This window comes from Chelonoidis abingdonii, chromosome 6 (genome assembly GCF_003597395.2).
Source record: "Chelonoidis abingdonii isolate Lonesome George chromosome 6, CheloAbing_2.0, whole genome shotgun sequence".
Taxonomy (NCBI): Eukaryota; Metazoa; Chordata; order Testudines; family Testudinidae; genus Chelonoidis; species Chelonoidis abingdonii.
The window spans coordinates 92,021,039-92,038,535 of record NC_133774.1 but is presented as its reverse complement, the minus strand read 5'-3'; the positions used below and the strand labels follow the sequence as shown (position 1 = coordinate 92,038,535).

The following is a 17,497-nucleotide window of genomic DNA, read 5'->3' as shown; positions in this document are numbered from 1 at the left end:
TCAGATGCATGTATTGTATGTATGCCATCTGACGAAGGTGGGTATTGTCATCCACGTAAAGCTCATCTTGCCAAACGATTCTGTTTTCTATAGAGTTGCCACAGCATTCTTGTTGTGCTTATTTAATTAATGGCTGAACGGAGGGCACGAGCAATTGCTAGATTACTTGAGGATGTACATTACCTTGTAAATGCACATTTAAATTGCCTTGTTTTGTTGTGAGGATAGTTGCATAAATATTTTAAATTAAACTTACTCTGTACCAGATAGCGTGTTAATGCTGTCTGTTTTGCTGTTTAAACAGTTTAGTTTTCAGATAATGTTAGAGTGAAAACTGAATGCGCAAGAAATGTGTTATTGTAATTGAATGAAGTGGTCTAAATCATTATATTAAAATTAAATAATATTTATAGCTTTTCATAATATGCAGACTTTAAAGTATAGCTTGTATATCTGTGCCCAAAGGGCGTTTTTAAGTACGAATCTTCGTCTGAAATTTTTCTTTAAGGCTTTGGTGTGTGTTTGATACCGTTATTTCCGTTTATTTAACTGAAACGCCCAAATTCCTTCCTAGGCCTAAAGAAGATGTTCTTGCCAATAACAACGGCCTGTACATAGTGCGCCAAATTGTTCAAGTGCTTCCAATGTGAGATTGGTCTTGAAGTGACATCAGTTTTATATATTATACACTGGTAATGTACATAATTATTAAATACTCTATTTCCAGTTAGATTTGTTAGTTTTGTACATCCTGCCATTTTGACTCTTCTGGGGAAGTCAAGGGTAGGGCAGAGCAGCCGTTTCCTGCTAAGATCGGGTCAGAAATTTATGCGTAGCTTTAATGAGCAAACACCAGGTTTTGGAGTATATTGATACTTCTTTCTCCTGGCAAGTCCTTACAAGAAGCAACATCCTGAGCAGCGAGAAGCACCATAGCTGCATGTGATCTCTTCTCTTGGGGTGGGAGATAATGCTGCCGGCTTTTTGTTTACAATGTCACCTGCAAGTGAGGACAGGCGTTCGCATGGCACTGTTGTAGCTGGCATCACAAGATATTTACATGCCAGATGTGCTAAAGATTCATATATCCCTTCGTGCTTCAACCACCATTCCAGAGGATATGCGTCCATGCTGATGATGATTTCTGCTCGATAACAATCCAAAGCAGTGCGGACCGATGCATGTTCATTTTCATTATCTGAGTCAGATGCCATCAGCAGAAGATTGATTTTCTTTTTTGGTGGTTCACGTTCTGTAGTTTCTGAATAGGAGTGTTGCTCTTTTAAGACTTCTGAGAGCATTCTCCACACCTCATCTCTCTAAGATTTTGGACAGTATTTCAGATTCTTAAACCTTGGATTGAGTGTTGTAGCAATTTTTAGAAATCTCACATTGGTACCTTCTTTGAGTTTTGTCAAATCTGCTGTAAAAGTGTTTTTAAAACGAACATGTGCTATAACATGAACAGGAGACATACAATTCTCCCCACAAGTTGTTCACTCACAAATTTAATTAACACATTTTTTTAACAAGTATCATCAGCATGGAAGCATGTCCTCTGCAATGTGGCCATAGCATGAAGGGGCATATGAATGTTTAGCATATCTGGCACATAAATACTTTGAACGCCAGCTATGAAAGTGCCATGTGAACGCCTGTTTTCACTTTCAAGTGACATTGTAAATAAGCAGGCAGAATATCTCCCGTAAATATAAACAAACTTGTTTGTCTTAGCGAGTGGCTGCACAAGAAGTAGGACTGAGTGGACTTGTAGGCTCTAAAATTTTACATTATTTTGTTTTTGAGTGCAGTTATGTAACAGAAAAAATTTATATTTGTATTTTGTTTCATGATGCTATTTGTAGGAGGTGAATTGAAAAATACTATTTCTTTTGTTTCTCATATATACAGTGCAAATGCAATTAAAAATAATGATCTAAAGTGAGCACGGTACACTTTGTATTCTGTGTTGTAATAGAAAACAAAATATTTGAAAATATTTAATATATTTCAATTGGTATTTTATTGTTTAACGGTGTGATTAAATTTTTTTTAGTTAACTGCGTGAGTTAACTGTGATTAATCGGCAGCCCTCATACATATGCAAGATTTTCGAGCCAGGTGGTTGTGAATCATTGTAGGTCTGTGCTCCTCTCAAGTAAATAGGTCATTTTCGAAGCCTCCCTGATCAGAGACTTCAGCTAACTACCACCTTTTCCACCTCACTCAGTTTCCCATACTTAACTTCCATATTTATTTACAGGCCCTGCATAATACAAGACTCTTGTCCTCTTATGCAGCAATTGATTCCAGAGTAAAATATCTGTGTTACACAATGAAGGTCTTTACAAAGGTGAGTAACACTTCAGGCATTCTGGAAGTGATAACACCCACAGTAAAAAGTTTTATATAATTAGCTTTTCTCTTTCCAGATGTGTGACATTGGAGATGCATCTAGAGGTAGCCTGTCCTCCTATGCATATACTCTTATGATGCTTTATTTTCTTCAGCAGCGAAATCCACCCGTCATTCCTGTTCTCCAAGAGGTACCGTATGTCAAGAAATATATTAGTCCCAGTTAGATTTTTTTGTGTGTGTGCACTATTGACCCAAAATAGGGATCAAAAACATCAAGTCTGAATAGCCATGCTCTGACTAGTTAACTTTCTGTTCTTAGATCTACAAGGAGCCAAAGAAGCCTGAAATTTTAGTTGATGGTTGGAATGTTTATTTCTTTGACAAAATAGATGAGTTGGTGAGTGTTTTATATTCACTTTTCTGACATAGCATTATTGTACAATAACTCTGTAAAGTGAAACTAACTCCTAGTAATGCATGTATTCAAAAAATGCAGTAGATGAATGTAAAAGCTAGTTACTAACAATGACATTTGGTAATATATTTTTGCATATGGGCTGAAAAAGAGAACTTCTTATTTAGTTATATAAAAGTGTCAGCTATTATTGGACATAGCCGTGTCAGCCTTTACAGTTGGAATTGTGAAGCAATACTTCAGCACCTCGCTTTAGTAATCCAAACAGATTTAAAACTATTCTGATAATATTCTTAAAAGAATCTGCTAAATATTTTTCAGCTGTTAAATTAAGCCAGATATTGTTCTAACACCTCATGCCTTAAAACGTGATATTTTGTTTGGAGGAGAAAAGTGTAACATTACTCAAGACACAGAGCCAAGCATGAAACTTGAAAGCAGAGTATCTTCTTTGTAAAAGGGCATGCCAGGAAACTTTTGTGTAGAACTGTACATATTCATATTAATTGGCTTAGCCTAATAAAATACAATAGTTCTTCCAAAATATAAATCTCCAATTTTATTAGAACACTTGAAGCTGAGATGTCCAAGGCAGTATAGGGGATAAAGCCATTCACTTAAAATTATTTGACATATAGTGGAAATGTGTGAAAATCTCAGTTTTGTACTGTCAAGCTACCATAACATAGTTGGTTATCTACAGTACAAGAGACCAGTGCACCTGTGAATAAATATTTTTGCGAAACCTGAATTCTTTAACAAACCATATCAGGTTTGTTAAAGAATAATTGCTGATGTGCCAGACTGCTGCCTTCTTCTCTACCTGATGATAGGTGACGTAACTCTTCAATGGAATAATTTTGTGTTGAAGGGCCACCCAGCCTAAACGTAAATTAACAATACATCTATCAATTTTGCGTGCTATCAAAAAATAAACAGTAAGTTGTTTAAAAAACACATTGCTAATCTTCGCACTAAAAATACCCACCAACCATTTAAACAGCAAAATTTGATTATGAACATTAACCTTCAAACTATAAAAGGATAAGTGATTTAGAATAATTGTCTAAACCAAGCAACAGAGTCCTGTGGCACCTTATAGACTAACAGAAGTATTGGAGAATAAGCTTTCATGAGTGAATACCCACTTCATCAGACTCATTCACCCACAAAAGCTTATTCTCCAATACTTCTGTTAGTGTATAAGGTGCCACAGGACTGTGTGTCACTTTTTACAGATCCAGACTAACACGGCTACCCCTCTGATCTCTAAACCAAACTTATGTATAACCAAAATTGTGTGTAATTTAACACTCCCAAATTATGAATGTGCATTTGCTTAATCTGTCTGAGTCACTGAATCACAGAGGAAAATATTTCTTGTTCTAACTTCCAGCCAGCCTGTTGGCCAGACTATGGTTCAAACACTGAATCTGTTGGGGAGCTATGGCTGGGACTTCTCCGCTTCTACACAGAAGAATTTGATTTCAAAGAACATGTTATCTGCATCAGAAGAAAAAATCTGCTTACAACTTTCAAGAAGCAGTGGACCTCCAAATATATTGTTATTGAAGGTATTGTAGGAGTTAATACATAGCTCGTTGATGTATGGAATTGCTTTAAAAACCCATTTGAATGAATCTGCTCTTCTCGCATATTGTTTTTCACTTTCATCTTGCTGGATTAGGATCTCCTCCTCCTAGATAGAGTAAAATCCTGACTCTTCAGAAATTAGGCACAAAAACTCCGATTGACTTCAGTAGGGTTGGAATTTAGCCCTTATTTTTCAACTGAAATAAAGTTGAAAAGCGAATTTTACATTTTATTTTGTTTGGAGATCATTGTTTAGAGAGGACCATTTTTGTTTGAGGGCTGACTATCAGAACGGTTAAGAAAACTGGAATTCAGTCCATAGTCTGTCTGTCTCACTCTGTAATTTTTTCCCTGGTTCTTCAGAATCTGTTTGATTTTTAGCTTGCTTCTACTCCAACTCCACTTAGTTCTTATAATCATATCCCCTATTTGGAAAATATTAACTGTCAGTTAAAATCAGTTTGACTGGCTGAAACATTTATTCAGTTGGCTTTTGTATAGCATTATGCAGAATGTTGTAATGATGCAATGCATTATGTTTTTAATCAGTTCCTTTTTGTTAGAAGACCGAAACCCTAATCCAGCAAAGTATGTAAATACATGCTTAGCTTTTATGCATACGAACAATCCCTCAGAGATAAAATTTAGTTTAAGCTCATCAAATATATAAGTGCTGTGTTGCATCTATATGAGTCTGTATGCAGGAAATGTTGTTGTGTTGAGGTCAATATGTAGGAAATCTTGTCAATGCAGACATTATTTTTCTAGCTGATCTAACTTTGATAGAAAGGTGAGGTGGGGGGGGGGTCTATTGCCATCAAAAATTGCTCTTTTTCAACATTTTGGTCAATTTGGTTCATAGCTGGACTGCTGAGATTCTGTCTTCTGAATATAGTCTCTTTCAGTATATGGAGAAATCAATTGCAGTATAATGATTCCACATCAGAAAAAGCAACATTGGATTGTTTGTGTTCATATTAATCAGTTTGGTTCATAGTTTGCTTTCATGTGAACTTTAGTAATACCTACAAATTTCCTCACACAGATCCCTTTGATTTGAACCACAATCTTGGAGCTGGCTTATCAAGAAAAAGTAAGGTACCTGGTCCACAAGCATTGCACAAATCTGCTGAGGGTCTTGTTTATTTAGACAATTAAGATTTTTCTTTTATTTCCTAGTGACAAATTTTATAATGAAGGCTTTTATCAATGGCAGAAGGGTATTTGGTACCCCAATAAAAGGATTTCCTAAAGAATATCCCTCAAAAATGGTAAGCGTCTTTAGAATGTAGCAGTACAAACCCACTCGCCCTCTGCATTGGTATCTAAGTCCCTTACCTACTGTGAAGCTTCACACATGGCTCAGATGAAAACAATTGCACTCTGTTAAGAACTTATTGGTAGTTTATGCATGGCAGGCAGAGTGTTTCCTTTCAGATTTCAGTGGTAACTTCCATAGTAATGGCTCTTTTGGCTTTTGGTATAAATTACTGATGGGTTGTTTTATTTTTTTAACAGTTTTATTGTGGCAGCACCTGGTAACATCAACCAGGTTGGGGCTCCATTGAACAATCACAGAGTAAATCGTAGTCTGTCCCAAACAGCTTAATCTAAAATGTGTTGTGTTAAACAGGCTGTCTTAGAACAAAGCAGCAGCTAGTGCGTCAGAGAACCAGTTAGGACAAGCCCTCACTTATAACCATGTTATACAGCTCTGAATTTCAGTCCTGTTACAGAATGTGGAACATGGCTGTAACTTTGTTCTCATTCAGACTAGAACATTCATAGTCACAGAGGAGGTCAAGAAGGCTCAACTGAGTTCTTTGTAGAGTTGTGGTCAGGTAATGGCCTTCCTGATTCTACAGTAGGAACCACAACAGAGTGATACAAAGCAGACCTACTGAAAGGTCTCCCGTGTAGGCACTCTTTGCTGGCAGACAGCTCTTCTGTCAGCAAAATAAATCCACCCCAAATGAGCAGCGGTAGCTTTGTCTTTTTCCCCCACACCACCTCCACCCCTACCCCCTTGACCAACAAAAAGGCTATGTCTACAGTAGCCCTAGTCATAGCTGGCGTAGGTTTCCAAATCTTGGAAAAAAAATAGATGCACAAAACTACATTCTTTCTTTTTAGGAATACTTCTTTGACCCAGAAGTCCTGACAGAAGGAGAACTAGCCCCAAATGATAGATGCTGCAGAATTTGTGGTAAAATTGGGCACTTCATGAAAGACTGTCCCATGCGGAGAAAGTACGTACTTTTTTAAGGGTTCTGTGTTTTTGGTAGTACAGGGCTCTTTACCTTTATTTGGAAGGTGGATTCCTTAAGTAATTCTAGAGCAGAAATAGTAATTTGACATTGCAGAGTATTTTCCCTTATTAAACAGAGAATAAGTGTTTCACTTAACTTTGAATTGTTTTAACTTCTGTTGGGTTTTGTCACTCTTATTACCTGTCTCAATGTCTTTTAGTGTTTCAGTACAGCAAAATTATTTCATAAATCCTGAAATACATATTTCATCCAGTGTGCTATTCAGCTATCTTAGGGGTGGTATTTGCTCTGGTTTAAAAAACAATAGCATTTAGTTGGAGAGAATTTGAATGTGAAGCTGACTAGCTTTGTGCTGGAGAGAGAGCTCATGAAAACTTCCTATATGTTTTGTTTTAATAGCTTCTATTTATGGAATCCAAGAGCTTCCCAGCAAAGTACCTTTTGTGGTGATTACTGATGCCTAAAAGCAAGCAAAAGGCACCACAACATGAGTTTAGATATCTGCTCCCTAAAACAGAGCCTAGTTTACACACGAGCAAGGATTCCTGGACTTGGTAAACACGTTCAAGGTTCAGTCATTACTACAGGAAACAAATGCTAAACTGATATTTCAAGGAACCCTGGACTTTTAGCTGCAAGCTCAGGGAGTTTACCATCTAAATGGGTAATTCAGAAATCACCACTGAAGGAGTTAAAGATAGAAAATCATAAAATGGTGAAAAGCAGCAAATAAATTCAAGAGAAGGAAATCATAAAAGCTTTAGTTGAAGGTGAATGGAAAATATGTTCGTTACAGACTAGATAGCCTAAAAAAGTCAGACCCACGCATGTGTATTAAGAGTCCCGTGGAGGAAAACAAAGGGGTTTGTGTAAATTTCTGAGATGTTGGATTCGAGAGAGAGTGAAAATTGTCACAGTGGAGGGCCCAGTGTTTAAGGGACTTGGATTACTAATAGAAATGTAAAAGTAACAGAAATCAGAGTTCATCTCTCTAGTTAGAAAATTTGAGCAGAACCGCTAAAATAGTCCAGTGTTGATCAGATAATGTTCTTCACCAACTGACTCCAAGGACATGGGCTATTGCAGTAAGGGATTGCCTCCTTCAGAATGCTTTCCTTGAAGGGAAAATATGACTCAATGGTATTCCTATCCATGCTAAAGACATGAAACAAACCTATTTTCTGGGGAACCAATTGGTCTGAAGACTTTCAACAAGCTTTAAAAAAGCGGCAACAAAACACTTCCTTGGCAGCTAGCGAACCAGGAACACAAGCAGAGACTGTCTGAAGTATCCTTTACTGTATATTGTTTTTATATTTGATTAGTGAATTGTGAAATGGATATTGCTGAGACATCTAGGTTAAGAACCCATGCATCTTGTGCCAAGCAAATGTAATGTAGCAGAAGTCACAAATAAAGAATATCGGGTATATTTTCAAAAGCCTCCAAGTGACTCTGGAACAGAAGCATTTTTGAAACTACCACCATTTGTTCGAATTTTAATGCCATTAAATTTCTTTTTAGCATTTTGCTTAGAGCCTTTCTCTTAAGTGGATGGACTGCAGCAGCCATTGCTACCTTAAGTAATATTTTAGAGGTTTATTATATTGTGATTAAACTTGTTTGTGCATAGTTAATTGTCTTTGTTAGATTCCAAGTTAGTGTTAAAGTAAACTTTGAATATAGTGTGCAAGCACTCAGCTGAGCTCTAAACTAAATGTCGTTCTTTGTTAATTTTTAGTATGATTTTTCTTATTTGTATAATAATGCTCTCCATCCAAATTTGAACAAATTTAATCCAATTCAATTGTGGACTGAGCACTTTATATTCAGGGTTTTGTAAACAGGAAGAAGTTTGTATAGCTAGATTAGAAATCCATGAAAATTACTCCTAGAGTTAGACACTTTGGTTGTAAAGATGTCTTGCTTTTTAGCCATGGTTGATTGTATGGTGGTACTTTACTATATATTGCTCATATTTTCCATTAGAGTTCAGCAGAAATTTTCCTTAAGTACATAAATTAATTTTACTAAATTTACTTAATATTTTATGTTGGTTTTCCCACCATGTAGACTTCTAGGAAAAAGAGAGATACTTTTCATTTTTGTTGCATGCTGCAGAAATCGTCTTAAAGATGATACTATTTAACACAAGGTTTCTTGTCTCCCTCTACTGACAGAGCCTATTTGCTTTTCTGTCACTGTTTTGCTTCTGCAGGTTGAGAGGACGACATGATCGTGAAGATATTAAAAACCAAAGGTACATAGAGAACAACGAGAAAAGAAGCAAAGAGGACAAAGAAATCCAAAATAAAACTACAGAAAAAGATACCTCAATGAAGGAAGGAACAATACTATGTACACCTCAGAAAAACAAACTAGGGATGGCAACAATGGACACAGGAAGAGATAAGGCTTCCAGGCAGTCAGCAGAGAAGTGGAAGCGGCAGGAGGACAGAGACTTAAGAGAAAAACGTTGTTTTATCTGTGGGAGAGAAGGCCACATTAAAAAGGAGTGCCCACAGTATAAAGGAGCTGCAGGTATGAAACCCAAATGCACTCTAAGACATCTTAAACAGATTCTATATTTTTGGAGAATTTAACGAGACTGACTAAATGAGTCTGGATTAATGTCTCATCAAATATACTGAGCGTACATAGTACTGACTGTTACTTTTCAAGGGGATAGGATACAATTGTCCAGTTTCCCTTCTTAATCCTCTGCCTGGCTGAAGGGCACTCCCTGTCGCCTTGAAAGACTAGACATGATGTCCACTAGAGCCAGAAAACAGGCTGCATAGCCCAGATCCTCAAAGGTATTTAGGCTCCTAAATTAGATTGAAATCAATGGCAGGTAGGTGCCTAAATATCTTTGAGGATCTGGGCCTGTGTCTGGGGAAGAATTCGTTTTCGTATTTTCCAGAGGCTGTTTCCACTTCCCTCAGAATCCTTAGCTCCATTTTCAAACTTTAGATTCCATTTGAGTGCATTGTACGTCCATGAAGGCTGGCTGCAGAGCTATTCTCATCATCTTAAACTACTGCATTCTGAATAAGATTAAGAATTTGACACACGTTTCCCCCATAAATGGTTTTAAACCATTCCCAATAAGCACAAAGTGGTTACTAGTCAACAGGATATGGAAATGAAGCTGCTCAAATCAGCAGCCAGGCAGAGGGGATTCATTTCCTGCAGCAGCCTTTGTCATTTTCTTATGGAGGCAATGCTACTTTGTCTCAATGACCACTGATTCAGGGAGGACTTTCAGACTGACATGGAACACCCGGGATGACGCCAGTTCCTCCTTGAAAGAGGACACAATTGCCAAAGTCTTGGTATGCTGGGATGATCCCTTCTCCAATTTCCTGAGCCGGCAGATCTTTCCTCCTCATCCTGCTGAGATGTAGTGTCATAGAATTATAAGGGACCTTGAGAGGTCATCTAGTCCAGTCCCCTGCACTCATGGCAGGACTAAGTATTAGCTAGACCATCCCTGACAGGTGTGTGTCTAATCTGATCTTAAAAATTTCTAATGATGGAGATTCCACAACCTCCCTAGGCAATTTATTCCAGTGCTTTACTACCCTGAATGTTAGGAAGTTTTTCCTAATGTCCAGCCTAAATTGTCCTTGTTGTAATTGAAGCCCATTGCTTCTTGCCCTATCCTGAAAGGTTAAGGAGACTACTTTTTCTCCCTCCTCCTTGTAACAGCCATTTATCCCGCCCCCCCCTTTAGTCTTCTCTTTTATAGACTAAACAAACCCAATTGTTTCATTTTTTCCTCTTGGGCATGTTTTCTAGACATTTGATCATTTTTGTTGCTCCTCTCTGGACTTTTTCCAGTTTGTTCACATCTTTCCTGAAATGTGGTGCCCAGAGCAGGACACACTACTCCAGTTGAGGCCTAGTCAGTGCGGAGTAGAGCAGAATTACTTTTTGTGTCTTGCCTAGAACACTCCTGCTACTACATCCTAGATTATTTGCTTTTTTTGCAACAGTGTTACACTGTTGATTCATATTTAGTTTTTAATCCACTATGACCCCCCCAGGTCCCTTTCTGCAATACTCCTTCCTAGGCAGTCATTTCCCATTTTGTATGTGTGCAACTGATTGTTCCTTTCAAAGTGGAGTACTTTGCATTTGTCCTTATTGAATTTCATCCTATTTACTTCAGACCATCTCTCCTGTTTTGTCCAGATCATTTTGAATTTTAATCCTATCCTCCAAAGAACTTGCAACCCCTTCCAGCTTGGTATTGTCTGTAAACTTTGTAAGTGTACACTCTCTATGCCATTATCTAGATCGTCGATGAAGCTTTGAACAGAACTCATCCCTGAAGGACCTCACTCAATATGGCCTTCCAGCTTACTGTGAACACTGATAACTGCTCTCCGGGAGTGGTTTTCCAACCAGCTAGGCCCCCACTTTATAGTAGCTCCATCTAGGTTGTGTTTCCATAGTTTTGAGACAGTCATGCAAGACAGTATCAAAAGCCTTACTAAAGTCAAGATATACCAATCTGTCACTTCCCTGCCAATCCACAAGGCTTGTTACCCTCTCAAAGAAAGTTATTAGGTTGGTTTGACACGATTTGTTGTGGAAAAATCCATGCTGCCTGTTACTTATCACCTTATTATCTTCTAGGCTTTTGTAAATTGATTGCTTAATTATTTGCTCCATTATCTTTCCGGGTACCAAAGTTAAGCTGACTGGTCTATAATTCTCTGGTTGGTTCATATTTCCCCTTTTATAGACGGGCACTATATTTGCCTTTTTTCAGTTCTCTGGAATCTCTCCCATCTTCCATGACTTTTCAAAGATAATTGTTAATGGCTCAGATATCTCCTCAGTCAGCTTCTTGAGTATTTTAGGATACATTTCCTCAGGCCCTGGTGACTTGAAAACATCTAACTTGTCTAATTTCAGAGGGGTAGCCGTGTTGGGCTGTATCCACAAAAACAACAAGAACTCCGGTAGCACCTTAAAGACTAACAGATTTATTTGGGAATAAGCTTCCGATGTATCCGAAGAAGTGGGTTTTTACCCACGAAAGCTAATGCCCAAATAAATGTTAATCTTTAAGGTGCCACCGGAATCTTTGTTGTAACTTTGTCTACCTAATATTTAACTTGTTCTTTCCCTATTTTAGCCTCTGATCCTACCTAATTTTCACTGGCATTCATTATATTAGATGTCCAATCACCACCAACCTTCTTTGTGAAAACCTGAAATAAAGTCATATAGCACTTACGCCAATTCCAGATTTTCTGTTGTTGTTACTCAAGGATGGGGGAACAACAAGCCTAACCCATCCTTGGTCTTCCTCTTGCTTCTAATGTATTTGTAGAACGTTTTCATCTACAGTTTGTCTCCAGCTAGTTTAATCTTATTTAGTGGCTTGGCCTTTCTATTTTTGTTCCTAAATATTTGTGTTGTTTGTTTATATTCATCCTTTGTAATTTGACCTAGTTTCCACTTTTTGTAGGACTCGTATAAAGTAGAAAAGGCGAGGGGGTGCCCCCTCGTTAATCACTAGCGTCTGAAGGAATAGAGAATTGCAGTATCTTCCGAGTGGTAAGATGCCCTCCTTGGAGCCTTTGCATAAGCCCCCAGAGCATTTAAAGCCACTGAAAAAAGTTCCTCCTCTTCCTGGCCATTTAAAGTGGCATTTGTCATACTAATCATCTCCATGAGGAGTCTCTCAAATCAGGCCTGTTCTACACTACAGCATTTTTCCTGCTGATGTAAGTTGCCCGCTACACTGACCTAGCAACTCCAGCTGTGAGAGAGGTGTAGTTCTTAAGTCCACATACTTAAGGCAGTGCAGTGTCTGTGTACATACCACCTTCCTTACATCGCCTGTTGGGTATCAGCTAAAGCTGAAGAATATGTATTCAAGGATTCTAGCCAAATGGATCTGAAATGAAGTTTCATATCTGTGCTGCAGCCTGTTTCTGACCCTGAGTCACTTGTCTAGTTTTCCACCTCACTGTGCATCAGATGTAAACGTCTTGTACTTACCATCAAGGCTCTGCATCTCTAAATGGTCTCCTTTCACATTTCCCCTTGCCCACTCATTCTGCCAATGCCACCTTATCTCACGTTTCTCCATGTCTCTTAAATCCTGTGCCCTATCCTTGGAATTCATTTCCCAAACCCAAGTGGTCAAATTTCCTCGTACCTCATTCAAATTCCTCCTAAAAATTCACTTCCACTGTCCCGTGTCTGAAGTGTGACGTAGGGAGAGTGAAGACTAACATATATTTGACTGTATTCAAGATGTCTGTGTATTCATTGCTGTGGGAGCAGCTTCAGCAGTTTTTCAGTCCAGGTGACCTGCTGTATATGGACCTTTGTCACTTCTAGCATATAAGTGTGGTGATGAGGTTGTTGAATGTATATGTAAACTACATTAATCACGGAGAGGTGGCTGTTGCCTATCATTACATGTGTGTGGGAGAGGGTGGTCCTGCTGATGAATCATTTTTTCCTCTGGAAGTTGTTTTCTGTGGGCCCGCAAAAGTGTTTTCTATGATCCAGTGGTAAAGGGGCAAGGTTCAATTCCCTGGTTTCCCTTGGATTTCCTGTATGACCTTGGGCAAGTCACTTCTCTATCTGTGCCTAAGTTCTGTCAAATGGGGATAATAGTTCTTCCCTACTTCTTAAGGGTGTTGAGCTTAAATACACTAAAGATTGTGAGATGCTGGGATACTATGGTGATGGGGGAAGGGGAGGCATGCATACAAGTGCCTTTATAGAGATAATGATCAGTTGTTGGAGATTCTAACTGAAAGGTAATATGTTTACCTTTTCAGTAAATTTTCACTTTATTTTAATTTCTCAGGTGGATCAAAGTCAGAAAGTCTGTGTGGATCCCCTTCTTTACCGAGTGCTGTTAAACATGCTGGTAGACTAAATCAGGTAAACACTGCATAATTTTCTGAATCATATTCTTCGTAAGTATACTTAAAACCATTTACAGTATTAAGCTAAAGTTTGGCTCAAGTTTTCAACCACGATACACTTTTTTTTTTTTTTGGTAGGTACAACACTGTTTATCTGTAATCCAGTCAACTGTTCCCTGCCTAATACTTGAATTTTATATGTTTGCTTATCTCTGTACGTCTCTCTTTTAGGGAATACTTTTACATGAGGAAAAGAAAAAACAAAAAGGAAAAGTGTTCTTGAGTCCCCAGACAGGTTTGTACATTAGATTCCACTGAACAGCAACCCAGATACTAACTTCTGATTAATAACATTTTGCTGGGGACCAGTTCTGTCCCATTAACTTTTTAATGTTAGTGGGATTCAGATATTGGCAGCAGAATGCTGCTTGTCAAGAACATTTTTGTAAGAAGAAAGCTGCAGGCAGGTTTTCACTGTTGCAGCCAAAGGAGGGGGCACAGGGACATGCTGAGCACACCCAGCAGACACAGGTTTGCAAGACTGCAGCCACTGGAAAAAGTGGGAAGATATGTGTTCTCTGGCTGCAAGCCTACAGACCTGCCTTTTACACAGGGACTGCACAGGAGGTAAGGGGCTGCGAGCTGAGGGGGAGCAGGGCAGTAGCTGGAGGGTGACTGGATGCCAGAGTTGCATGGTAGCTCTCCCTGTGCTCTTCAGGCTGCAGCCTGCTAGGGGGTGCAGCCAGGGAAGGAAGCAGTGGGATGGGCTGAGTCCTGATCCCCAGAGAGCACACCAAGTACAGTGCAGCCCCTCTCCCTGCAACTTACCTGCCCACGGGCAGGTTGCAGGGCTGCAGCCAGGGAATGTCCTGCCCAGCACTTCCTTCCTTAGCTGCAGCCTTGCAAACCCACCTTCCACTTATTGGCAGCTGCTGGATAATGGCAACATTTTGTTGTTGACCAAGGGGGTCACTGATAAGTGGAATCTACTGTAACTTGAATTTCTTAATTGACATTATAGTACCTACAGAACTCTGTCTTCTGTGTTGATACTAAAAGCAGTTTAGACTTGTTGTTAGCACCCTTTGGGCTAAGCCCAGCCTCTTTGTCTACCAGAAGTTTTTTCCTCTGGTAGCAGAACCAGGAGGCAGTTCAGCTCTCCCCTACTTTGGTTAGTTTTATTTCTTTATTTACAAACAATAGTTATTTGGTTTGCTTTTTATGGGGGGGGGGAGAAGAGGGGTGGTGACAGCAGAGTATGCTGTCTTTGTTTGTTTCAATTCCTTTCCCTTCTGTCCTCCTGTTTCTGCCTACTAGGGTGTATTCATGTATCTTGGAGTGTTCCTTTCAAGGATCATATGTGAGACCTCCCTCAAAGAAAGCCTAAATAGCCCTCTAGAAATCCACAGGATCAATTAATTTCTTAGGACCCACAGCATTAAAGCAGGTTCTTTGTACAAACCAACTACCAATCAGAGTAGGAGACAGCAGTCAGGTCATGACAAAGGATAGTTAAGCTCAAGAGAGAGCTTTAAAAACAATGCAAACCACTGCCTGACTGAAAGGTAAAAAGATCCCCTAGTAAAGGAGCTATACTTGCACCAGATCTGTGCATTCTGTGTTAGAAGGAGAATAGGACTGTTGCTCCCTTACACACACGTTTCACTTGCTTAAAAAACAAAATATTTAATCAGCTATTACGGCCAAGCTTTAAAAATGAGTAGTGGTTAAGCATTTGTTTTTGCGTGCCCAAAGCTTGACACCTCATAGCAGTCTGATTTTTGTCAGATGGGTGCTTAATGCTCTTTCAGCAGGGAAATTGGTGTTCCCTGACCCTCTGAAAGTCAGAAGTTGAGGTGTCAATCTTTAGTTTACCATGGTTGAATCTAATCTGGCTCAGACCAAGTGTGTCCAGTTTGTTCTTCCCCCTAGAGTGGAACATGCAATGTGGAGCACACTTAAGATTTTGTTTTTTTGTTCAGATCATTGGTTTTCTACTTGGTTACAAATTCAATAATAACTTTCTTTGTTGGTTTCTGTTTAGGCAGCCTTTCCAGTAAATACATGGCTCAGGGAAAAGCCTCACAGAAGACAACCCAACAGGAATCATGAGGGGATTGAAGAACTCTGAAATTGCAATACAGGCCATCCATTCACTTCAAAAATTAGGTTCATTTTGGCAAAAGCTTCTGGGCTCACAGGACAGCAGCACAAAACAATGTTCAATTTAAGTTTAAAGAAAATATGGTATTTTAATTTGAATTAGATTGCTAAAAGTCAGAGGCAATGGATTTTTAATGCAGTGCTCCTACCATGGACTCCTGCTCTTAATAGATTATTTGAACATTTTAATAGAAAGCCATGATGTCTGTATTTGTTTACTAGGTAAAACATGTAGATAAGAGCAGGTGCTCATTTTCAAGATTTTAATGTTCAACCTGACCCTTTCAAAGTGCACCAAAATTGTGTGCAAGCCAAATATAATGTTTTATTTTTCTTCAAAAATTGACTTTTTGAAGGAGGAAATGTTATTTATTGTTGATTGTTTACGGAATCCTTGTGTAAAGTGTTTAAAATGTTTGTGGACTACTACTGATGTATTTGCAAACATTTTATCTGCAGAGAATTGAAAACACGAACATTAGTAAACTTTTTTGTGAAACCCCTGTGGACATACTGCCACTGAGTTGTTTTTTTTTCCCTTTGTGATTTTGAGTTAATATGCTGCTGTGCTTGTGTACAGTAAAAGATTAAGCAGGTTAGTCTTGTTTAATGCTGCTAAGAATCTTTCCCATAGCCTATAAAATACAACAGAGAAAATTGCTAAAAAGCAGACGAGAGTAATCGGCAATTGGGGAGGGGTGTTTTCCTTTTCCTAAGAAGTGAAGAGGATCCAACTGCCTGCCAAGGATTTAATTAGCACTGTCATCTTAAGATTTACTTGAAGTCTTTTTGGAACTGGTACTGTACCTTCATACCCTGTTTGGGAGAGGGGACTCAATACAGGGTAAAAATGAAACCACTGTTATTTATGACTTTGAAATAAAAAAAAAAAAAAGTTAAAACTTGAAATTTCTACATTTCTCCTTATCTTGTACTTACAATTCCAAGTGCAAAATTCACTAGGAACACAGAGTAAAATTATATTATCCTAACTACTTACTTAAACGTGTTCTGGTTTAAGACTCATAGTTCCTTTCACCAAATGTCTACATGTTTATTAAAGACATAAGGTGGGATTTTCAAAGGGGCAAAGGGAGTTAAGTCCCCAACTTTCATTGTGTGTGTGTACGTGTATTCTAAAATTCATCACTTCATAAATCTGTTCACTTATACATCAAGAGAAATTTTATCCAAAGACTAACAGAGAATGACCACATTCAGGTGATGAAGTGATCTTGACAAACATTCCAACTTCATAGCTAATGGTACTTTATCATAAAACTAAAATTTGGTCTTTTCTTGGTGAACTACTTGCAGGTTTTTGTTGTACTGTTTATTTGCCTGGCAGCAAAATATAAAAGTTGCTGTGTTCTGTGTATACAATGGCTCAATTAACCCTGTATTCAAAGTTTTCTCCTTTTGATTGTGGATGGGAGTGAAAGATAAAAGCTTTTATGGAGCTAAGTGTATTCAGAGACCCCATACCCCTTCCATAGACGATATTCATAAAAATCATTCTTTGCTCCCTATCCCATAGCCTCCCCCCTCCCCCTTGGTACCTTTTGCCATGAAACATGCAAATATAAAATTTTCCTTCCTCAACCTGACTTAAGCTGAGGGCTAGTTCTGTGGATGCCCTCATCTTTCATTCTGAAGCCATCTTTTCCGCCCTTCCACTCTCACCCAGGTTACTGTTGGGTTTTTCTCTTGTTCCTTGGGGGAGCGAGCGGGAGAGGGAAGTGTTTCTCTAGGCAGCTATGAATGCAGGACTCCTCCTGGAGCCTGGGAACCAC

General features: G+C 38.7%; 1 protein-coding gene across 1 annotated transcript in view; it reads left to right on the top strand.

Moving 5' to 3' along the window:
• TUT7 (terminal uridylyl transferase 7) overlaps window positions 1-16,223 on the top strand; it is a 49,828-nt gene extending 33,605 nt beyond the window's left edge. Inside the window, exons 18-29 of the mRNA XM_075067495.1 lie at window positions 586-606; window positions 2,264-2,353; window positions 2,433-2,546; window positions 2,678-2,755; window positions 4,170-4,347; window positions 5,412-5,459; window positions 5,546-5,637; window positions 6,500-6,615; window positions 8,855-9,177; window positions 13,481-13,557; window positions 13,773-13,836; window positions 15,586-16,223. Of these exons, the coding sequence (XP_074923596.1) occupies window positions 586-606; window positions 2,264-2,353; window positions 2,433-2,546; window positions 2,678-2,755; window positions 4,170-4,347; window positions 5,412-5,459; window positions 5,546-5,637; window positions 6,500-6,615; window positions 8,855-9,177; window positions 13,481-13,557; window positions 13,773-13,836; window positions 15,586-15,653 (1,269 nt within the window). The 3' untranslated portion in view covers window positions 15,654-16,223. The remainder of the gene's footprint in view (window positions 1-585; window positions 607-2,263; window positions 2,354-2,432; window positions 2,547-2,677; window positions 2,756-4,169; window positions 4,348-5,411; window positions 5,460-5,545; window positions 5,638-6,499; window positions 6,616-8,854; window positions 9,178-13,480; window positions 13,558-13,772; window positions 13,837-15,585) is intronic.
• Window positions 16,224-17,497: the final 1,274 nt, after the last annotated feature.